At 41.6% G+C, this 24,366-nt stretch overlaps 1 protein-coding gene across 8 annotated transcripts in view; it reads left to right on the top strand.

The window, feature by feature from the left end:
• Window positions 1–24,366, top strand: part of HSD11B1 (hydroxysteroid 11-beta dehydrogenase 1) — a 56,189-nt gene that overhangs the window by 14,583 nt on the left and 17,240 nt on the right. For 4 of the 8 annotated variants that reach the window (XM_045452401.1, XM_045452402.1, XM_045452396.1 and 1 more), the window contains 4 exons: window positions 12,587–12,700; window positions 13,663–13,793; window positions 14,537–14,648; window positions 14,780–14,965. In XM_045452401.1, the coding sequence (XP_045308357.1) occupies window positions 12,613–12,700; window positions 13,663–13,793; window positions 14,537–14,648; window positions 14,780–14,965 (517 nt within the window). In that variant the 5' untranslated portion in view covers window positions 12,587–12,612. Of the gene's footprint in view, window positions 1–7,691; window positions 7,788–12,564; window positions 12,701–13,662; window positions 13,794–14,536; window positions 14,649–14,779; window positions 14,966–24,366 lie in introns of all 8 variants that reach the window. The other 4 variants (XM_045452397.1, XM_045452399.1, XM_045452398.1 and 1 more) reach the window with 3 other exon arrangements.

Raw genomic sequence — 24,366 nt, forward strand, 5'->3', positions numbered from 1 at the left:
CTGCTCAGTTTCCTCTGTCCACTCAAAGGGCGCCTGTTCTCGGGTGACCAAGTAAAGAGGCTTAGCCATCTCGGCGAACCGAGGTATCCACAAGCGGCAGAACCCGGCCGATCCCAGGAACTCTCTTACCTGCCTTCGGGTCGTGGGTCGGGGGATGCGGAGAACGGTTTCCTTCCGTGCATCAGTGAGCCATCGTTGGCCTTCCCTTAACAGATACCCCAAGTAGGTTACCTCGGATCTGCAAATTTGGGCTTTCTTTGCTGAAGCCCGGTACCCCAGGGCACCAAGTGTCCGGAGATTTTTGGTGCCTTGCAAGCAAGCTTCGGCAGTCTCAGCGGCAATTAAAAGATCGTCAACGTACTGCAAGAGAGTCACTTCAGGGTTTTGATTCCGGTACTCACCCAGATCCTCGTGGAGTGCCTCATCGAACAAGGTGGGTGAGTTTTTAAATCCTTGGGGGAGCCGGGTCCAGGTGAGTTGCCCATTTATGCCTCTCTCAGGGTCTGACCACTCGAAGGCGAAGAGCTCTTGGCTTTTGGGGGCCAGAGGCAGGCTGAAAAAAGCATCTTTTAAATCAAGGACCGTATACCATTGTTTTTCTGGACTGAGGGCACTTAGGAGGGTATAGGGGTTGGGTACTGTTGGGTGTATGTCCATGACTCGGCGGTTAACTTCTCTCAGGTCTTGTACCGGACGGTAGTCTGCACTGTTAGGTTTTCGTACGGGCAGCAGGGGGGTGTTCCAGGCTGAATGGCAGGGACGCAAGATGCCTAAGTCTAGGAGGCGATGGATATGTGGTGTGATGCCCTTTTTGGCCTCCATTGACATCGGGTATTGTCGGACCCGGACTGGATCTGCCCCCGGCTTCAGCTCTATGAATAGAGCTGGGCGATGTTTAGCCAACCCCATACCCCCGGTTTCAGCCCATGCTTCTGGAAACTGCTGGAGCCAGGGCTCTATGTTTTGACTTTGTGAGGGTGGCCCTTGATGGAGTCGATATTCATCTTCTAATCTTAGAGTAAGTATGGTAATGGGTTGGTTGTGCGGGCCAGTCACTTGGGGGCCCCCTGGCGTAAAATGAATCTGGGCCCCCATTTTAGTGAGTAAGTCTCTTCCTAATAAGGGGCACGGGCTGTCAGGGATGACTAGGAAGGAATGGGTGACCTTTCCATTTCCTAGGTCCACAGTTCTCTGGGTGGTCCAGGGATATTTTCTTATTCCAGTAGCCCCTTGGACCCAGGAAGATTTTTCAGAGATTTTTCCATGGGGTCTGATCAAGACCGAATGTTGTGCCCCTGTGTCGACTAAGAATTGAACTGGGTTCCCCTCCACTTGTAGCGTTACCCTAGGTTCGGGGAGGGGATCCGAACCCCGTCCCCCCTATTCTGCATCTTGAGTGAAGAGGGCGGGTGTGGTTTTTGGCTGCCACGGTTTTTGACCATAATGTGGCTTTTTCTTTTTAGGGCATTCTCGGGCCCAGTGGCCTTTTTCTTTGCAATAGGCGCATTGGTCCTTATCTAGGGGCTTGTGTTTATCCAGGGGCTTTTGGACAACAGTAGCCAGGACTTTGGTCATTTTCTCGGTGGCTTTAAGTTGCCTGTCCTCTGGAGTCTCTCTATTATTATAGACACGCTGGGCAATGCGGAGTAAGTCCTGAATCTGTTTTCCCTCCAGGTCCTCTAGCTTCTGGAGTTTCTTTTTAATATCAGTGGCTGCTTGATTTACAAAGGCCATTACAACAGCAGCTTGATTTTCGGGGGCCTCGGGGTTCATGGGGGTATACTGTCTGAAGGTTTCCATTAATCTTTCTAAATAAGCGGCAGGGCTCTCTGTCTTACCTTGTATTATTGAATACACTTTTGCCAAATTAGTGGGCTTGCGTGCAGCAGCCCGGAGACCCGCCATTAGAGTCTGGCGATAAATGCGCAGCCGTCCCCTACCTTCTGCCGTGTTGTAGTCCCAGCCATCCGATCGGAATCAGATACGACCCATTGATCAGAAGTCTGGTGAGCTCGGGGGAGATCTCGGTGGGACCTCCAAATGTAATGCCCGATGTTCTAAAACCTCCCACAAAAGACCACCAGAGTCGTGAGTCAAAGCCAAGCGGCAAGGGTCGTTTATTGCAGGTTCGAACCTGGACCTCTGCGCACTCGTTGCCGGTGACACACAGAGGCCCCGATCAGAGTTGGTATAGGGTTTTTATAGACAGGGACAAACAGCATAGGTGAGTGAGGGTCCTGATAGGTAAATTCTAAAGTAAGGACATTTGTGGTTTTCTGATTGGGCGTCCTTTGTCTGTTACTTGTGGTGGGAGAGAGAAAAAAAAGGGGAAGGGGATAGGTGAGGAATGTGTTAAACAAGCAAGATTACAGAAGCGAGAGACGCCAGTTGGTTTAAGTACAATTACTCATTTCATTACATATCAGACTACGTTTAGGAAGGTTTACAACCCATTCTACTACACAGCGGGTTACTTTCAGGAAAGGTCTCACAATGCTCATAGTAAACAGCAAGCAAAACAGACTTCTCAGCAATTGTATTCCTTATCAAAGATCCATAATAAGCAGAAAAGAGAACCTAGCTTTAAACTAAGGTAGGGCTGTCATTTGGATTGTTCCTTACACTAGTCCTGTTCATTATAAACTAGACTAGATCCTGATTTCTTCCAGCATCCTCCAATGCTTGGCTACAACTCTCCAAACTAGTGCTTTCAATTTTTCTCCCACTTCCTGAGTTAGAGTCATTTGAGATCTAAAATGCCCTTTTTTGGGGCGCCTGGGTGGCTCAGTCAGTTGGGTGTCTGACTTTCAGCTCAGGTCCTGATCTCACAGTTTGTGAGTTTGAGCCCTACATGGGGCTCTGTAACTGACAGCTCAGAGCCTGGAGCCTGTTTCAGATTCTGTGTCTCCCTCTCTCTCTGCCCCTCCCCCACTTGCACTCTGTCTCTCTCTGTCTCTCAAAAATGAATAAACATTAAAAAAATTAAAAAATAAAAAAACTAAAATAAAAAAACAAATGCCCTTTTTCCTGAAGCCCTGCACACTAAGTGTGAATAACTTGATGTAAACTTGAGGGAAATCACCACAACAGCTCATGTATAGGCAATCTTCATGCTCTGTGGGCAAAAATATCACCAAAGACATTCAAACTACAAACCAGGAAAATCTGTCACTGGATGCTCTCACACTATCTAAAGAGGCTTCAAGCTTGACATTTAGAAATCTACTCTCTACCCTCAAAACTCAGAAACTGGTTTATAACTTGATCCAAACATTAGCCATTGTTTTTCTTTTGTTTCCATAGAAATGCCTCTTATTTAATGCTTAATTGCTTGAACCATAGGCCTAACTTTGAGGACACACCTGAATTACCACCTCCTGAAATGAGTTTAACTAAACTGACTTATTGCCAGGACTGGTTCAATGAGCCAGGAGAATCTACCAGCTCAACTTTTAATGTGTGAAATGTCAGGGAAGTTTCAGAGGAGGGAAGTACAGGGGCCAAGGGCAGACTGCCCCAAGATGGGCCACTTGGGCATGAACATTATTTTGAGTTCAAAGCAGTCAAAACCCTGAAAATCCAGGAAAAGCTCTTTGTCTCCCCCTCAACTGCTTGCTTGTACCAGGAAGAGAGCTATAAATTAGATTCCTCTTTACCTAAGAAACTTATCTGCATAACAGGGCAATCTTTGTTTTCCAAACATCTCCTTTCACTCTCCTGCTAATGCTTTTCCTCCCCTTTTTATCCTCAGACCCCCACCCCTCCCCTTAGCTCATATAAAGCCTCATGTTGCCTGTCTTTGGAATTCCATGTCTGTGTGGACTGCCCATACATACAAAACCAAACTTGATTTTCTCCCATTAATGTATCTCATGTTAACTTGGTGATTAGTACAGCTAGAAGGACCTAGAAGAGCAGAAGAAATTCTTTCCACCCTCCACAGCCCCCACCATAGACTTCTATCATATCACTGGTAACTATTTCATTTACTTCCATGTATGTCTTCTTTTGAGACTTAGAAAGCATTTTATTTGCTTTTCATTCATAGGACCTGACCCATAGTAAGCACTAAATAAATGTTAGTAAATGAAATCTCCCCTTAGCCACCATGTGGCATGTATGTCCCTTTTCCTCCTTGCTACTAAGAGCCCTTTTGGGGCTGTTTGTGGCCAGACTGCTGGGTTTCATTGTATGAGGGTGGATGAGGTAGTCTGCCCTCTGCTATCAGTAGCCATGATCAAGAATGTTTTGTCCACACCTAAGGCCCAGTTTCCCAGTCCCAGGATGCCCAGTTGAACCTGAATTTCAGATAAACAATGAATACAGTTTTAGTATAAGTATATCCCATTCAATTGTAAGAAAGCAAATTTTACCACCCCAAGATATGCCTTTTTGGCACATTGATTATTCTAAGTTGGTTATTTTTAATAAACTGCAGACACAAGAGAAGCTCTGAAAACCAAGTAGAAGTTACCTTTTTGCAAGAGACATTTATACGTATAAGGGAAATCTCCATTTATAAGGGTATCTGCCTCAATACTAGGAAGGAGGGGTGAGTCTAATTCTCTAGAAACTGTTATCAATGGAGAAAGCTTAGATATAAACCTACAGAACAACCTTACCCTTGAATATGGTACTTTTCCCAGGAACTTCCCATAGCTGACCCCCCACCCCATCTTTTGTCTTTAGCTGGAGATGGTATTTTGGGTGTAGCTTCACCATTTCAGGGAGTTAGTTTTCCTGGGTTTTTTCCATGTATATAGGAGGTATATACATTATTAAACTTTTCTTTGACTTTCTCCTGTTAACCTGTCTTAGGTCAATTTCATTCTTAGACCAGCTAGAAGAACTTTAAAGGGTATAGGAAAATTTTTTCCTCCTAACACAATAGTTGAGATTATACATAGCCCAAAAATGTATTTGTTGCTTACATATATCCATGGTTCTTATATATTTGTTAATTATATATATTCCAAAAAATGTATTCTGCAATTCAAATTTAATTTGGTGTCACGTATTTCTATTTGCTAATTTGGCAAACCTACTTCCCACCAAAGGGAAGTGGCTTCTGTCTAATGCTGAAGGCACTGGCACCCTAAAGAAACTCACCCAGCTGAAGCTGCATACCATCTTGATGTGTTCCTGAAAGCTGGATTGAATGACCAAGAAAAAAACTGCTAGATGGGCCAAAACTGTGTGAGCTATGTGGTGACTTTGCTGGAGTCAGCCATTTCAGCTGTGTGGGCCTCTTCCACTGCTCCTCATGCTACCAGTGTTTTACCAAAGTTTCCAGGGAGTAACTTTTTCAGTTACTGTAGATGGGCCCTACCTCTCCTCCATGCTCAGATGCAAATCCATGGGAGCTAGGCCAGAGAAAAACCTGAAAAACTGCAACTGTAGCATGTTTAGAATTGTATCTGCCCCACTCCCACTGAGGGGCAGGGATCAGACCATGCTCTGGGTCTCATCAGGTACCTGTTCTTTACCAAGAGGCTCTTGGCTTTCCCACACAAATGGATTCCAGGTAGTCTGCCTCAAGAGTTCCCCTGCCACAGATTATATGTGACAGGTTAGGACAGGAAACACACAGGGCACTTTATCCCATCTCTAGTTCATTTGCCCCTATCTTGAGATTCTGTTAGAAAATGAGAAAATCTGTCCATTAAGAGTGGGGCCATGCAGAAGGTTGACAAAGAACTCCTCCCCCACACCTCATTAGATGTGCAGGAGAAGGAAAAGAAAGGAGGGAGTGGGGAGGAACCCATGTTATTAGATAAAATGATATAAAATGATGGTTGTTTCCATAGCTAGGAACAGATTTTGGCAGCCATGGCATAGACTTAGGAGTTCCTAAAAAATCAGAACTGAGAAACTGGAGTGAGGCAGGTGGCAAGGGTAGAGAAAGGGAGAATTTTATTCATTCTAATATTATGCTAAGGTCCTTTCCTGTCTCAGCGCATTGACAGTATTTTCTCAGGAAAGGGAGAATCTCCAAAATGAGAGGGTTCAACCACCTTTTACTCTAAGATCTTCCCACTCTACCTCTGGTAGGATTAGTTTTCAAAAAGAAGAGGCCACTTAACAAAGCTACTAAACAGTCCTGAAAAGCCCCACAGCTGTTGCTGCCTCAGAAATGACAGGTGCACCTTTCATGATCCACATTTTATGCCAAATGCATGAAAATTCCTCTTTGGCTGCCCCTCCCCACAGTCTTGCCACCCCCTTCTTAGTCCTACTGGATCTGGCCCATCCCTCATGGTCCCTTTCCCGTTCAATGCTGTGATCTTCTCACCTTGTTATTTCTTGAGCCATTGATTCAGGTGAGAATGATCAAATCAGAATTCCTGGCTGGGCTGGGACATGCACCTCCAGCTGAGTGGACCCACTCTGAGTTTTTGAAAATTTCCAGCTTGTGTTTACCTATTTCATTGAAAGCCTGCTCTAAAGTGTACATAGTCGATGCATTACAAAGGAGGGCCAGCATGAAGGACTGGAGTGGATAGCTAGCTTTGTTGCCATGGCAGGGAAAGGAACTTTACTTGACTGATGAAAATTTGACTCAAAACGAATGCTAGGTGAAACAGTCATATTTCCTTTTGTCTTTTTTTTTTTTAACTTTGTTGAGAACCACTAGAAGAGGAGTAGGGAATGGGGCTGATAGGTTCTAACTAGAATGCTGAATCCCAGTGATTTCTCTAGATTAAATCAGGCTGCAGAAAGAGAGCAATTTTCTCATTGTTGCAGCACCTCGGAAACACTAAAACAGCAAAGTTCATTGAATGCCTATTTTGGAGCCAGGCTAGGGGGAGACGGAGAGAGACAAAGATAAAAAGACACACTCCACATCCTCCAGGAGCTTACAAGCTAATGAGAGAACCAGGCATGAAAATATGGACATACCATGGATCAATGTTTATTACATAACGTGGTCAAAGTGTGGCACAAATGCATCCCTAAGACCCTCTTGAAAGGAGGTTTGAAAGGTCCACTATTTTCATAATCATACTAAGACATTATTTGCCTTCTTTCTTTGTCAGTCTTTCACAAGTTTTCTAGAGGCTACAGGATGTGTGATAATACAAAGCAATGTATACTTATGTATTCTTGAGTTTCAAAAAAATTCTCAGTCTTGGGGTGCCTGGCTGGCTCAGTGGGTAGAGCATGCAACACTTGATCTCAGGGTGTGAGTTCGAGCCCCATGTTAGGCATAGAGCTTACTTAAAAAAAATTCTTGGGGCATCTGGGTACCTCAGTCAGTTAAGTGTCCAAATTCAGCTCAGGTCATGGTCTCACTGTTCAGGAGTTCAAGCCCCTCATCGGGCTTTGTGCTGACAGCTCAGACACTGGAGCCTGCTTCACAGTCTGTCTCCAACTCTCTGCCCCTCCCTGCTCATGCTCTCTCTCTCTCTCCTCAAATATAAAATAGAACATTAAAAATTTTTCTTTAAAATTCTCAGTCTCAATTTCTTTTAAAGAATCCTCCATTCTTATTTTGTTTTAATTTTGTAAGTAGTCTCTCAATCCAACATGGGGCTTGAACTCACGATCTCAAGATCAAGAGTTGCATGCTCTTATTGACTGAGCCAGCCAAACACCCTCTCGGTCTAAATTTCTAATACAACAATATCAGCAGTAAAACCCACATGTAGGCATACCTGATTTTATCACATTTTGCTTTTTGTGCTTTGCAGATAGTGGGTTTTTTATTCATTGAAGTTTTGTGGCAACCCGGCATCGAGCCAGTCTACCACAACATTGTTCACTTTGTGTCTCTGTGCTACACTTTGGTAATTCTCACAATATTTCAAACTTTTTCATTATTATTATATTTGTTATGGTGATCTGTGGTCAGTGATCTTTGATGTTAGTATTGTAATTGTTTTGGGAGCTCCATAAATTGTGCCGTTAGACAGCAAAGTTAATCAACAAATAGTGTTCTGACTGCTCACCAACTGGCTGTTCCTTCATTTCCCTCCCTCCTGTCAGGCCTCCCTATTCCCTCAGACACAACAATACTGAAATGAGGCCAACTAGTCACCCTACAATGGCCTCTAAGTGTTCAAGGGAAAGGAAGAGGCACGCATCTCTCACACTGAATCAAAAGCTACAGATTATTCACCTTAGTGAAGAAGGCATGTCAAAAGCCAAGATAGGTTGAAAGCTAGTGCTCTTGTGCCAGTTATAAATACAAGCCCAGTTGTAAATACAAGGGAAATGTTCTTGAAGAAAATTAAAAATGCTGCTCCAGTGAACACACAAATGATAAGAAACCAAAACAGCCTTATTACTGATATGAAAAAAGTTTAAGTGGTCTGGATAGAAGATCAAACAGCCATAACCTTCCTTTAAGCCAAAGCCTGTTCAGGAGCAAGGCTCTAACTCTCTTCAATTCTATGAAGGCTGAGAGGTGAGGAAGCTGCAGAAGGAGTAGAGGTCGGTTCATAAAGTTTAAGGAAAGAGGCCGTCTCGATAACATAAACTAACTGCAAGGCGAAGCAGCCAGTGCTGATGTAGAAGCTGCAACAAGCGATCCAGAAGATCTAGCTAAGGTAATTAATGAGGGTGGCTACATTAAACAACAGATTTTCTATGTGGACAAAACAGCCTCCTATTGGAAGAAGATGCCATCTAGGACTTTCACCGCTACAGAGGAAAAGTCAATGCTGGGATTCAAAGTTTCAAGGGACAAGCTGACTCTCTCGCTAAGGGCTAATGCAGCCAGTGACTTTAAGTTGAAGCCAATGCTCATTTACCATTCCAAAAATCCTAGGGTCCTTAAAAATGATGCTAAATCGACTCTGCCTGTGCTCTACTAATGGAACAAGAAAGACTGAATGACAGCACATCCATTTACAGAATATCTTAAGCCCGCTGTTGAAACTTACTGTTCAGAGAGAAAAAAAAATTCTTTTCAAAATATTACTGCTCATTGACAATGCATCTGGTCACCCAAGGACTTCTGTGGAGATGTACAATGAGATTAATGTTGTTTTCATGCCTGCTAACACATCCATTCTGCAGCCCATGGATCAAGGAGTAATTTTGACTTTCCATTACTTAAGAAATACATATCAGGGACATCTGGGTGTCTCAGTCAAACATCCAACTCTTTTTTTTTTTTTTTAATTTTTTTTTCAACGTTTATTTATTTTTGGGACAGAGAGAGACAGAGCATGAACGGGGGAGGGGCAGAGAGAGAGGGAGACACAGAATCGGAAACAGGCTCCAGGCTCTGAGCCATCAGCCCAGAGCCCGATGTGGGGCTCGAACTCACGGACCGCGAGATCGTGACCTGGCTGAAGTCGGACGCTTAACCGACTGCGCCACCCAGGCGCCCCCAAACATCCAACTCTTGATTTCAGTTCAGGTTATGATCTCAAAGGTTGTGAGTTTGAGCGTAGCGTAGGGCTCTGTGCTGACAGTGCAGAGCCTGCTAAGAATTCTCTGTCTCCCTCTCTCTGCCCCTCCCCTACGCTCATACACGCATGCTCGCTCGCTCTCTCACAAAACAAATAAATACACTTTTAAAAAAAAGCCTTAAAGAAATATATTTCATAAGGCTATAGCTGCCATAGCAATGATTCCTCTGATGAATCTGGGCAAAGTAAAATGAAAACCTAGAATCGAAACATTCTAGATGCCACTAGGAACATTCATGATTTATGGGGAAAGGTTCAAATATTAACATTAACAAGAGTTTGGAAGTTGATTGGATCACATTGAGGGGTTCAAAGACTTCAGTGGAGGAAGTCACTGCGGATGTGGTGGAAACAGCAAGAGAACTAGAATTAGCGGTGGAGCCTGATGATGTGAGTGAATTGCTACAATCTCATGAGAATACTTAATGAATGAGAAGTTGCTTGTTATAGATGAGCAAACAAAGTGGTTTCTTCAAAAATATACTTTTGCTGAAGATGCTATGAAGATTGTTGAAATGACAGCAAAAAATTTAGAATATTGCATAAACATAGTAAAGTAGTGGCAGGGTTTGAGAGAACTGACTCCAATTTTGAAAGAAGTTCTACTGGGGGTAAAATGCCATCAAATGGTATGATATGCTACAGAGAAATCATTCATGAGAAAAAGGAGTCAACCAATGTGACAAACTTTATTGTTGTCCTATTTTAAGAAATTGCCACAGCCACCCCAACCATCACCAACCACCGCCCTGATCAGTAAGCAGCCATCAATATTGAGGCACAACCCTCAACCCGCAAAAAGATTAAAAGTAGCTAAAAACTCAGATGATGGTTCGCATTTTTTTTTTAGCAGTGAAGTATTTTTTAATGAAGGCATAGACATGTTTTGGACATAAGGCTATTGCATACTAAATAGGCTACAGTATAGTATAAACATAGCTTTTGCGTGTGCTTCATTTGACTCACTTTGTTGTACCATTTGCTTTATTGTGGTGGTCTGGAACTGAATCCACAATATCTCTTAAGTATGCCTCTATGCACAAATTGAGATCCTCAATAATTTTTAAGATTGTGCAGGGATGCTGAGACCAAAAAATTTAAGAACTGCTCAGACTTAATGTATCATCTACCATTATATGGTGTCCTCATTTCTTATTAATGCATTTTATTAGTTAAAAATTATTTCATCTATTTCACAAAAATTACTGAAAGCTTTCTTTGTATCCTTATTTTCTAGCACAATAGCTAATTATTAAAATGTCTGTGTTTTTGTGTGTGCCTGTTTGTGTTTAAATGTGTCTTCTGAAGCAGCACAATGTGGACTTCATTTTTTCATTTAGCCAACAATCAGCAATAGTTGATGCATTTATGTTCCATCAACCCTATCTCACTTGTTATTACTTTTGCTTTCTTTAAGTGTATGCTTTCTGTAGTGTACCTTAAGTCTTTTTTTATCAGACTATAAACTTCCTTCATCTGTCCATCTTTCTGTCACTTCAGCATCATATTTTAAAGCAATTTTTCCTTGTATTCTCTAATTTTACTATTAATAGGATGGTACTAAGAAAAATGAAATGTTTCAATTTCCTTCCTCTAGAGATGAAAATGGAGCCTAGTATGTAACATGTCTTGGCAGCATAAAGCCCCTGATAAAATGATGCATATATATCTTGGAATTCTGTCAGTATGTAATGTAATTTCCCACTTGAATTTTCTTTATATATTTTTTTCTATTTTGTCCTCCATAACCTTGAGCTCTAGCTAGCCCTCAACTGTTGTCAAATCGCCACTGTTTCCTGGATGTGAACTTCACAGCTGTGAGCCTTTGTTGATAAATTATTTCATCTCCTCTGGGTCTTAAATTGTTTTCCCTTACTCTGAAGTGAAAACTCACCGAGTGTTTCCACATACTGTACTTGTGGCCGTAAGTCAATTTCTCTTAATCTTGTGTGAGCCCCCAACTCCTGCCCTCAAACCATATTCATCCTCCCAAAACACAGATACCCATTCTTATCCTAACATTTAAGTGGTTTTTCTTGGCTCTGTTGGTAATTTGCAGAATTTTGGGTTTGCTCTGTGATGAGAGAATTTTATGGTTGGTTAGTTTGTTTTTTTAAGTTGAAAAACTTAACAATAATATCTCTCAAATTCTTTTTTGGAGGATTGTTCCTTACTGAGTTCTTGCTGCAGACATACCAAAGTGGTTATTTCTATATTTCTGTGACACATTCTAAATTACTAGGGGGTTTTCCCCTGGTCCTTTGATTGTTACTAGATCCGTCTTTAGCCGGATGTAGACCTTGGGGGGCAAATTTTGCTTCAACAATGCTAATTCCTTCTGTTTCTGGACCAGGTCTCCTCTCCTTTGCATCTTTACAGTTCTTGTGCCTCTATAGCATTTACAAGACCCAGTTTAATAGCTTAGTGCCTTTTTTTTTTTTTTTTTGGCACTCATTATTTCTTCTTTATTTGCTGTTAAAGTAATAAGTGTACGTTCCGTTGCACTTGCCTGAGAGAGAGTCTTGAACTGGTCTTGGGTTTCCCGCCATCTGGGTTCTTGCTGGCTTGCATTCCCCTTTGATGTAATACTTGTTCATTGAACTTGAGTGTGGGGCTTATAGGGCTTGTTTGCTTCCCCCCCCCCAAATGTGCACATTTTTTTCTTAAGCTTATTTTTCTGTTTTGTGCTGTTATTTTTCATTGCTTCCGACTGGGAGGTGGGGCCAAGAGTGAGATTTGGCTTGAATTTGGCTTGTTTTGCTATTACTCACATTTCCCCAGAAGCCCCGCACACACTTTCTCTCTGCCTTTGACGTACCACTTTTGAACGGCCTTTGATTCTTGGCATAAATGGTGTTAAGAGGAAGATGGGCTCTGGGTAGGGATGTTCAGGAATCCAGTCCTGTACAGTCATGAGCTTGGCCATCTGGAAGTCTCTTCTTGCTCAATGAAATGGAGTAAACATTGTCCATTATGAAATCCACCACACAGGCTGCCAGGGACGAATGGGATCCCACCCAAAGCCAATCGCTGCTCTGACAGGGAAATTGGCTAGCACCGCCTGAGACTACTCCAGCCTCCCCCGTCCCTGATGTCACAATTCAGAGGCTGCTGCCTGACTGGGAGGTTGTAGAAAGCTCTGTAGGTTCTCTCTGTGTGTCCTACAGGGCTCCTCGGGCCAGGTCTGTGTCTGATGGCTTTTATGAAAAAATATCTCCCCCCCATTCTGGGGATCTTCTTGGCCTACTACCACTATTCTGCGAATGAGGAATTCAGACCAGGTAAGTACCAATGTATCTAATTCTGGAGGAATAGATAAAAAACATAGGGGTGGCTGGAGTGTTTCTGAGGATCCAGATGAGTTCCTGATCCCGAAAGTTGCTGAATAAGAGGAACCCTGGGGTGGGACTGTATTTCTGTGTCTTCTAGACATGGGCTATGGGTAATAGAGTATGGGGAGGGGTAATCACGTAGCCAACAGATTGCCAAATAGTCCATGCTTTATTTGGCACCCTTAATGGAAAGTAATTTCAGATTCCTTACAAAAATGAGGGTAATTCCAAAATTTACAACACAGCCAGATAATTGGGCTCCAAGGAGAGACTGATAAGTGGGAGGCAAGAAAGGATTCTGGAGTTGATGACTAAATAGAAGTGAGAGAAAATCCCTGGAATCTCTATGAACACATGTGTTTTGATGACTTTTTGGGTTTTATTTCAATTGAGCAAAATTGGATGAGTCCAGAAATGTCTGGAACTCCAGTGTTTTAGCTGAAACCTCTGTCAATGAACATTTTTTTTTCAACGTTTATTTATTTTTGGGACAGAGAGAGACAGAGCATGAACGGGGGAGGGGCAGAGAGAGAGGGAGACACAGAATCGGAAACAGGCTCCAGGCTCTGAGCCATCAGCCCAGAGCCCGACGCGGGGCTCGAACTCACGGACCGCGAGATCGTGACCTGGCTGAAGTCGGACGCTTAACCGACTGCGCCACCCAGGCGCCCCTGTCAATGAACATTTTTAGAAAGGACAGCAAGAAGGCTTGTTTTGAGCAATCAAGTTAAACCTCCATTTCAGAGCATGTTTATGAAACTTGAACTGTTCCTTCATTGATTTATACAGTTTGAGAAAAGTTGATCTGGGCTCATAACCTTTAGACATTGAGATAAGGCTGCCCCCATCCAGAGAGGAAGGAATATTGCTGCCAAGTTGGGAATGGTCCTCACTTCCTTTTGGTTTCACAGAGATGCTCCAAGGAAAGAAAGTGATTGTCACAGGGGCCAGCAAGGGGATTGGAGAACAGATGGCCTATCATCTGGCAAAGATGGGAGCCCATGTGGTGGTGACAGCAAGGTCTAAAGAAAATCTAAAGAAGGTGAGGGTTCTGTGCCCACAGACACATGTACTCTCTCATGTCCAGATGTATATACTCACATACACATGCCAACACACAGAAGCTGACACGTCCATACATAGATGCAAACACACACACACACACACACACACACACACACACACAGATTCAAACACCCACAGGAATATAAAGATAATGCATTTAAGTATTCATTCCCATGCACACACATACAGACACAAAGTTCTTGGGCTATACATGCTCATAGACATGCCTATTCACCCATATTTACACATGGAATCACAGATATATAGATATGTGCTCAGATACCAAAATTCTAGTACCTACTCACAAATTCACATTCTCATCCCCATGCAGACTCAGACACATGTTTTCTCATATACTCAGACTCACAAACCTAAGGCTACAAAGAGTCACAAACCTAGGGCTACCCACATGGAAACAAGCATCCATACCAATAATGCATTCAGATACATCTATTCACAGAAACTCATAAGCACAAGCCATGAACTTAAACCCCAGCACAGGGATGATTTACTTAACTTACAGCCTAAGACAAAGATCATGTCAGGTTGCATTTAGCAACACACACACATTCATTGAACTCATGCTTACACACACATATCCCTACCATTTCTCATCAAAACAGGTTTGTGAGCGGTTTCTCACTTAAACCCCCATTACTTCAGAGATTGCTCCCAAAGTCTACGGCCAAGACTGACGCCATTGTTGCCGTGTCCCCGCAGATAGTATCCCATTGCCTGGAGCTTGGAGCAGCCTCAGCACACTACATTGCTGGCACCATGGAGAATATGACCTTCGCAGAGCAATTTGTTGCCAAAGCTGGAAAGCTCATGGGTGAGGCTGCTCTCCTCCCTCCTCTTCTTGACTTTGCTCTAGGGGTGACTAGGGAGCTTTAGGGAAGGGGGGAGGTTGAGAGGAAAGGTATCACCCCAGACAGTTTCTCTCAACACAGCCATCTCTTGCAGGGGGACTAGACATGCTTATTCTCAACCACATCACCAACACTTCTATGAATCTGTTTAGTGGTGATATCCACATCGTGCGCAGAAGCATGGAAGTCAACTTCCTCAGTTATGTGGTCCTGAGTGCTACTGCCTTGCCTATGCTGAAGCAGAGCAACGGAAGCATTGTTGTCGTGTCCTCGAAGGCTGGTGAGTGGGGCAGGGACCACGATGGAAGGTAAGAGTAGGAGAAGTAGCAGGGGTGGTGTTGGGGGCTCTGCAGTGAACATGAATTTTTGTCAGTTTCCATGCAGAAAAGTAACACAATATAAACTAGAATTTTCAATGTTCACAGTGGGAAAAATTATAAATAAATAAATAAATAAATAAATAAATAAATAAATAAATAACACAGTGATATTAAGCAAAAGCTGATTAACAGCTTGACCCTATACATGAATAGGCAGACATATGAATATGAGGCTTGGGTGTGTAAACTCAATGAGAAGCACACATCCTGAGGAAAAGAGACACGGTTAAAGAACAAATTGGGTCATAAGAAATGGGGGGCTGTTAAAGGTAGATGGGCTACAAGATCCTTGGGAGTAACAGAGAAAGAGCAGTAATGCAGAGTGCCCACGAGAAGCTTGGTGGTTTGTGACCTAGAAATGGAAGTCTAAAGGGGCTTTGGGAGACTGCGGAGGAATAGCCCATTCTGATACTAAGGGAGAGACCTGGTCATGATGGATAAACATGATCTTGCTTCTGCCATGACCAAGAACTGTAGGTTGGTAAAGTTCATTGATGATAGAAAGGTAGAACTGAGACGTGAAATATTTTAACATACAGTTGTCTGATAAGTGGATTAAACTAAGGCTAAATGAAATAACAGAAACAAGCACATCATATCATTAACAGATCTGCCTATATTGGGGATGTTCTCCAAAATCAGAACTTACTACCTTAAAAGTTCTATTTAAACAACAAACAGGGTAGGGAGAGAACGTGTACAGAGAAATATTCATGAAGAGAACACTGTGACCAAGAAAGGTCCTTGATGCTTTGGATGGTGGCAGTATCAGAAGTTATCACCAATAAAAAGCTAGAGAGTTTCCAGCTTGAGGGATTCCTAGGCCCACTTTTCTCATGCATCCAGGAGAGAGAAGTCCCACATGTATTTGTTGATTAGTCAGAAGGATGTGACTGGAAGGTGCAAACACCAGGATTAAAACGAGCCATTTAAAAGTGGTTCCTGTAAAAACAAATAACAAAAAAACAAATAACCTGAAGACTTTGTAAATTCTTAAATATTTCCCAAACTATTAATAGGTATTACTGTAACTAAGAACACCATCTATGTTGTAAAGAATTCTATTTCCTGGACAGGAAAGGCCTGCATAGTGATGGGATAAAAGGGCAGTGTGTCTGTGCTACCCGCCAAACAGAGTGATTGATATGCATCCCTGTGCTTCCCAGACAACACAGACTCCCCACCCCTCCCCAGACACAGCCTCTCTCCAGGCTGAAAGGAAGGGAGAGCTTCCGGATGCATACTGAGTGGGAGGGTGCTGGGCACATCCCCAATCCATCCTAGGGCATTGGCCAAAACCCTCACATCAGTCATGGTGTAGGTGGCTTTAATGATTTTAGTTGATTAAATAATATATCCACTCTAGGCAAAGAGTGTTCTTGATCTTTGGCTAGAGAAATTTAACTTTCTATAACGTACAGAGAGTCTTAATGTTCTCAGAAAGAATAAGAATTATTGTAGGAGCCCAAGGGCATGATGAAAGTCTGATAACCTCTTCCTCCACACCTCTTCCATACCTACTAAATGTCGCTTCATAATGTTTGTGGACTCAGGTGGAAATCTAGTTGAACTACTATCCTTCATGTCTGCTGTTTGTGTAGCCCAAAAAGTTCAGCCTGTTTGCTTTGAAGCATGTCTGTGAACTTACAAAGTACAGATGCTTTGCTTTCTCTCCCTAACTGAAGAATTTTTCTTTCCTATGCTGTTTTTTAAACATTCAGCAAACATGGTCATTAATCCTTCCTTAAAATATGAATTCCATAAACATGGGATGCTAATCCTCAAATAGATCCTAAGGTCAGCCAAAGAGTATTGGGATGAATTTTTAATCATTCCTTTCAGGGAATACATTAAGTCCCTTATTGAATTATGGTGATAAGCAATTGTTGTTATCTCCAATGCATTTCCAGGTACTGCAATACATAGAAATCCTATACTTTTAATACATTCTTTAAAGCCTCAGCTTTAAATATGCTTTAGCATCAAAACAGTATTGCTGCCTCTGGGAATTTCCTTACAGTCCACATCTACCCATCATTCAACACCATTTGGGGCACCTACTGATCAAGTTTCTATGGATATATAATATCTAGTTATTACACTGATTAGTCTCCCCTCCTTCTACCACATGCTAGTTTGGCTATAAGTTGAGCTACTATAACAAACACCCAAATCAATGCTAGCTTACACAAATCAAAATTTATTTTTCTCTCATAAAATAGCCTGGAGTAAGCAGTCCAAGGCTGATATGGTAGTTCTGCCCCCACAAAGTTGTCTAGGAAACTCTCTATCTCAGAACCATCATCCCTGGGATGTTATCCTCACCTGTATGTCCAGGATGGTTCACTATCACATCAGAATTCTAGCTAGAGAAAATGGAGAAAGAAGAATAAAACCTGAAAGTTGTATACTTCAGGGCTCCTGGGTGGCTCAGTCAGGTGAGCATCCGTCTTCGGCTCAGGTCATGATCTTGTCGTTCATGAGTTCGAACCCCACATTGGGCTCTGTGCTGACAGCTTAGAGCCTGGAGCTTGCTTCAGATTCTGTCTCCTTCTCTCTCTGCCTCTCCCCCACTTGCATTCTGTGTCTCTCTTTCTCTCTCTCAAAAATAAATAAACATTAAAAAAAATTTTTTAAAGAAACTTGTATACTTCTCTTCTGCCACAGCTGGCTGCAATTGTGGTCTTTACTCAAAGTGGATTTGTATCCAACTGAAAACCAGTGTCTATAAAAGACACTGATGTTGATAAACAACTAACAGTGTCTCCCACATCATCCGTGCCAAGATGCATACAAGACTAGAAGGCGGTATTCCCTCTAGGCCACCCCATGTGACTACTGCATACCATATACACACTCCAGATTCCATCTCTCCAGATTCAAGATCCATCATGAACACAAAACCCCTTCCATCAGGCAGCAGTACAGGAGGCAATGGGGCAAGAATGTCGAGATGGTATTTGTGAAACAAAGATATTAATTCTCCAATGCAACTGGAAAAGAAATCACTGGTTTGGGCAAAGAACATTTGAAAACATCTGGAAAAAGTTTATCTGCCATTAATCAAAATGGGTCTTCTGGAGGCAGGTTCAGTTTTCAAAAAGTAAAGGTCATTCCATTTTCATGCCCCTTGGCTCTGTGAACCCTGTAACGATGGCCCATCACATCAGTTACACACGTGACAGCCAGAATCCAACTTCTAATGCTGCTTCTCTGCCCCTCCTTTATCATAGAAAAACTCTGTGATTCCCTGCCTCTTTCTCCTCTTAAGAATCTCACTTCACATGAAGTTCTTTCCAGCTATCACCAGAGCCCTTTAAACATTTCCTCTTCCTCTAATCTACTACATTTTGGAAAATTACCTTTAAAATTCTACTTCCTCTCCCCCCCCCCCCCTTTTTTGGCTCTCTTGGTGATACAAATACTACTAACAACAGTTATACTAAAAATACTAACCACACTGGACCAGGATAAATGTAGGGATATTAATTCTTCTATATCAAGAAAAACGTTAAGACATATTTTGAAGTGCAACTAGACATAACAAAAGACTGAGTTTCTTTAAATATTCAAAATGAAAAACTAAAGGAACAAGAGAACCCTGCCAATAAACTGTGAATGCTCAGACCTCTCATTGAGAGCTCCATAAGGGTCTCCAGTTACCTATTCATGATTCTCCAAGTAAGTCCTCTTTTAAAGTGATCAACTTTCTGTATATATTTTTTAAGTCTTATTCAAATGTATTCCTTTTCTGGTTTATTCATTTCCAGAATTGCTTCATATATTTTTTTTACATAGATGTGTAGTATTTCAAGCATATTATGAGATGAGTAGCCAGCGGCAAATACCTCATAAGACAATGCTTTTGTGGGAAAACTCAAACCAATGTATGAAGTCACTTGTTGGACCTTAACCTGTTTGTCGGTTAACGGCTGCCTGTGTGGTCCAAACCAGTTTCAAGAATTCAACATTACGAAGAGGGGGAGTGGGGGTGGGGGGGAAACCAGGTTTCTCAACTACACATATCAACTAACAGGATTTGGAATACCCATAATGGTGTTTTGCATCAAGACAAGAATATACAGATGCTAATCTCATCCCTCCCTTCAGCTCTGTATACCTACTTTTTCCTGAAAAGCCCTAAACAATGCCTCAATGTATGGATATGCCTTGGAGTGCAGTGGGGAGAGGAGGGTCAAGGTCAATGTCTAGGATGCAAAGGGGCCTAGGAGTTAGAATAAGAAGGGGTGATTTATCATTCACCCCATTGCTTTATATTTTTCTAAGACGAATCTTTACCCTTAAATCCAATTACCTCAGAAATCATTTTCAGGAACCATACTTTCCAAGGTGAGTAGAAGTGTTTATATATGTGAATAGAGGTGTTTACATGGGCAGGAGGCGGGTGCTGCTGCAGATTTGTACTGTTTTGAGGGGAATGGGGAGAGACAGTGGGAGAGGAGGTATGTACATGTATAGATGTCATCTACAAGGTCTGGAAGAAGGCCAAAAAGGAGATTCAAGTAAGAATCAACAACCTGGACATAGAAATTTCAGGAGTCATTGTTGCCTAAATTCAAGAGATTGTGTTTAGGCAAACACGAAGGACTGAGACAGAACCTGCTGGACTCATCTTCAGGTTCTGGGACTCAGCCCCGCAAGAGGGGCACATAGAGATTTGAAGGGGGAGAGATGACTCCCTGCTGAAGATAGTAACAACTTAGTATAGGTTAAGAACAATATGATGCTACCCAGGACAGCCATTGCTCCAACTTTCCCCCTTGAAAGGCTGGGGTGGGGGTGGGTGGGCTTAAGGAGTCATAGCTCCTTAATGCTTCTAGATAATTGATTTTGTTCAGGTGCCCTTCCTGGTGAAAATAGGAGGGTTCTACCATCCTTCATGTCTACATTTACTCACCAAGGACTTTTAAAAGGCTTAGAACAAATATACTCTATTTGGAAATACACAAGTAGAAAACTAGGTCTTAAGAAAAGAAGATAAAACTTATCAAATCACTATGTTGAACACCTGAAACTAATGTAACATTGTGTGTCAACTATACTTCAATAAACTTGAAAAACAAAAAAAGAAAAGAATATTTAAAAATGCCAAAATTAGACTCCACATAGATGCTGTGCTTAAGTTTCAAATTTGGCTCTTGAATTTTCTTAACAACAACAACAAAAGAATAAGGTCAGTATATAGTAAGATTATAGGCAAAAGAAAGAGATACTGCAAAAAGCAAATAGTATCTGTAATCAATTTCTCATAAAACACTGTTTTTCGTAAATAAAAGACTGTAAATTGAAGGCACAAAGTAATGAAAAGAGCAATGGCCCAACAACTTTCTTAAAGTTTCTTAAAGTTTCTATGATTTTAAAAATTATACACACACATTATGAAAATCTGAAAAATGAAGAAAAGTATAAAACTGGAAATAAGTCATTCATAATCATGCCAATATTTTGGAGAATTTCTTTCCAGATATAGATAGATATAGATATAGGACAATTATTTTCCTACTGCCAGATATTTAGGTTACTTCCAATGTTTTGCTATTTTAAAAATCCTGCAGGGCCTCTTAGTGACTCAGTCAGTTAAGCCTCTGACTCTTGGTTTTGGCTTAGATCATGGTCTCATGTCTCACGGTCATGATCTCATGGTTGTGAGATGGAGCCCCACGTTGGGCTCTGCACTGACAGCATGGAGACTGCTTGGGATTCTCTCTCTCTCTTCCTCTTTCTCTGTCCCTCCCCCACATGTGCACATCCTCTCTCTTTTTCTCTCAAAATAAATATTTAAAAAAAAACCTTTAAAAACCCTGCAATAGATGTCTTATATATTAGCCTGTCACTAAGTTGATGATTATTTCCTAGGTAAATTCTTAGCACTAGATTTACTGATGGGTGAAATGATGAAATGATGATGGTGAGATGATGGAAACATTTTTAAGGCTATTGCTATATTTCCAAACTGCCTTAGACACAATGAAAAATTAGAGACTAGACTTTTTAAATACACAAAAATAAAAAAAGAATTTATATGAGTATAAGCATCATGCCCCATTCCCACTCTGAGTATAGACCTGAGTGTTCCTCGCACACCTATTCTGCAGAGTTCACAAAGTTTTCAGCAATTGACAATTTTTGTAGGTAAAAGATAAAGGAGTTTAGTATTTAAAATTTTAAAATCTTTATTTGTGAAATGGGATGTGTGAGGTCCCTGTCTCTTTGAGAGCAGTAGTATTTTATTTTTGGTTACCATAAAATCCTTACTTCCTACAATAGCATCTGGCATGTAGTAGATATTTAACAAAAGTCAGGTAACGATTGAATTCATTTCATTTTCATGTGTTTATAGGATATTTATATTCTCTATTCTGTGAATTTTTCCCCATGCTCCTGCCCATTGAGATGTTAGCAAAACTTTTCTAATAATAAAGACACCTAATTGATTTTATCTGCAGCTTCTTGTTGCAAACATTGGCAAAGTCATATGTTTGAAACACAGCTAAATATAAAATTAATAAAGTGAAAAGTGAATTTGGCATGGTGTGAATATATAGCTTGAGAGAGTTGGGCTTGACCCAAGGAGAATTCCTGTTGAAATAAGTATTGATTTCAGTAAGTAGAAGACCACCTAAGGTACTTCAAGATTAGGAATGGGTGGGAAGAGAGGGCATAACTTTACATCTGAGAAGTTTATTCTACACATAAAGTTGCAAAAATGTTCCCAAATTACATTCATTCATCTTCAAACGATATAAATCAAGGGTCCACTCTGAGCCACACACTGTGCCGATGCCAGGGCTTTGTCAGGGAGTGAGGAAGGCGAGACAAGGTGCATTACCGTGGAGCCCTCATTCCAGTGTAAATGATCGTTACATTGTTTACAGTCATGAAAAGCTGAAGGCAATCTGAATGTCCACCACTAGTGATAGGTTTCTAAATTATAGTGAAATGCTTTATAAATTTTTACACATACTGACTATAAAATCATAATGTTTTAAAAGAAAAGTAACTTAGAGAACAGTACATATAGTATGACCACAACTGTATTTAAAGAAGGAGTCTTTTGCCTTTCATTTTATAGACTTCAGAGCTGTTTCTTGTACAATGAGCTGAGAATAATTTGAATAATTAGAAAAGTTAGAATAATTTTTAAAACAAAAGTAAGAGATGGAATTCTATATGGTAACCAGAAGCAAAATGTTTCTCCTCTCATGACGGCTGACTTGGGGGTGAGGTGGGGACAGAGATTGTGCCCAATCTCACAAGGCAACAAGCAAATTCAAGTGACTAAAAATACTACGTTACCAAATTCAAACCACTAAATGCCATGGTAGGAGTGGACTATTGTATTGTTTGTTTGTTTGCCTACAAAATTGTCAGTTGTTGAGAACTTTGTTAACTCCACAGAGTAGGTTTGAGATGGGCACTCTCATATACACCTAGTAAGAAAGAGTATTGTTCTTTTATTAATTTTAACTCGTTTCCACCATTGATTATTAAAAGTCTAGTCCTTTATTTTTCATGTTCTCTTAAGCAATTTGGCAATATGTGTCCATAGCCTCAAAAGTGTTCCCATCACTTCACTTAGCAAACATAATATTGAGACTCTATCAAGATATAATCATCAATCCAGTCACAGATGGATGTACAAAAACATTTACTGTAGAATTTTTTTCAATTTGTCTTTCAATCTGCAAGCAAAGCCACCACACTGAAAATAGCCAGCTGACATGTGCCTGAAGTCAGCCATCACAGCCGACTTAAAGTCAGGATCCAATTATTGCATAGTCCGTTTTACTATATGGGTTTTAAATTACTTCCTATTTTCCCATGAAGTTGTCTGGTTCAGGAACTCCCATTTAATAAGTGCCTATAATAAATCCTTTATTTCTAGCATTAGAAAATTAGTCTTTCCCTGTACTCTCTAGTTAAACAATATTTAAAGAATATTATTTTGAAGGGGTGCCAAATGACTGGCCCACATTGGACGTACATCAGTCTCAGCCCATCCCTGGGAAGACAGCCGATCCTGTGGGAATTGCAGCTGAGACAGTGGCAGGAAATAAGGCCAGGTCAGGATCTCCCAGAGATAGCATGGTTCTGCCATACCTGCTTTGCTCAGCACATTTGCTCTCCTTCTCTCTCCATTAGCTTTTGCTTCCTTTGGCACCTAGTTCAACCTGGCTGCCACTGTCCTTTTGTCAGCCTAACATCTCTCAATATGCTTTTAACTTCTGCCCCATTGCCAGCTCCCTTGGTCTCTCAATCTCCCAACTCCAAATCCTCTCACAGAAGAGGTATCTAATTGGCTCTGCTGAATTTTATAAGTGAATCCCCCAAGTTATTCATGACTTGACCAGTCTAGAGGCACAATCATTGACTCAGGTCTAATTAGTGAGGCCACAGGAAGGACAGAGTTGGAGTAGAAGCAGGGTAGAGAATGGTAGACATGTTCGAGTCATTTGCATAACCTTTGGATAATCTTCCTTAAAGACTGCTTCTGTCAGCACAGGTTGTCAAACTTGGGCAGGCTGGGACAGGACAGAAAGCAGCACTGGCAGCCTGGCTTGGGATATCAACACTGAAATGAGGTGAGGAGGGCGTCCATACAAGAGGCAGCGATGGTAGCTTGGTGTCAAGTTTCAGAGCTCAAGTGGGCCAAGGAGGCACCACTTGAGGTGCCAATATGGTGCCATATTCCTTCCCAATATGGAGGGAAGAGGTCACCCGTGTGCCCTGGTAGGAAGTACCAGAGCCCAGGCGGGATGAGGAAGACATCCACACAGAGGACTCAGAAAAAAGTGAAGAATAATCACATCCGAGGGGCATTCATCAAATAACTAACGCATACCGAGGATAATGGAAGCCAGGTTCTTGCTGCCGGAGTTAACAAACATGAAAAGGAAAAAATTGGAATGAACCCTGTGATATGAGATTGGGCGTAGGGTGTCTAGGAACCAATCATTCCTAATATCCATGAATAGATATGGAAATATACATGTGTATGTCTATATATGTATGCATATGTTCCCTAGCTCTATCTAGTGAGAGGATCTGGGAGCACACTTAGTGTCCAGATCTTGGTTTTTATTTTTACTTGTTTTAAAGTTTATTTCTTTATTTTGAGAGAGAGAAAAAAAACCATGAGCTGGGGAGGGGCAGAGAGAGAAGGATGGAGAGAATCAAGCAGGCTCCACATGCCAGCACAGAGCACGATGTGGGGCTCGAACTCACAAGCCATGAGATCATGACCTGAACCAAAGTTGTTTGCTCAACCAACTGAGCCACC

The sequence above is a fragment of the Leopardus geoffroyi genome, chromosome C3, assembly GCF_018350155.1.
Source record: "Leopardus geoffroyi isolate Oge1 chromosome C3, O.geoffroyi_Oge1_pat1.0, whole genome shotgun sequence".
NCBI lineage: Eukaryota > Metazoa > Chordata > Mammalia > Carnivora > Felidae > Leopardus > Leopardus geoffroyi.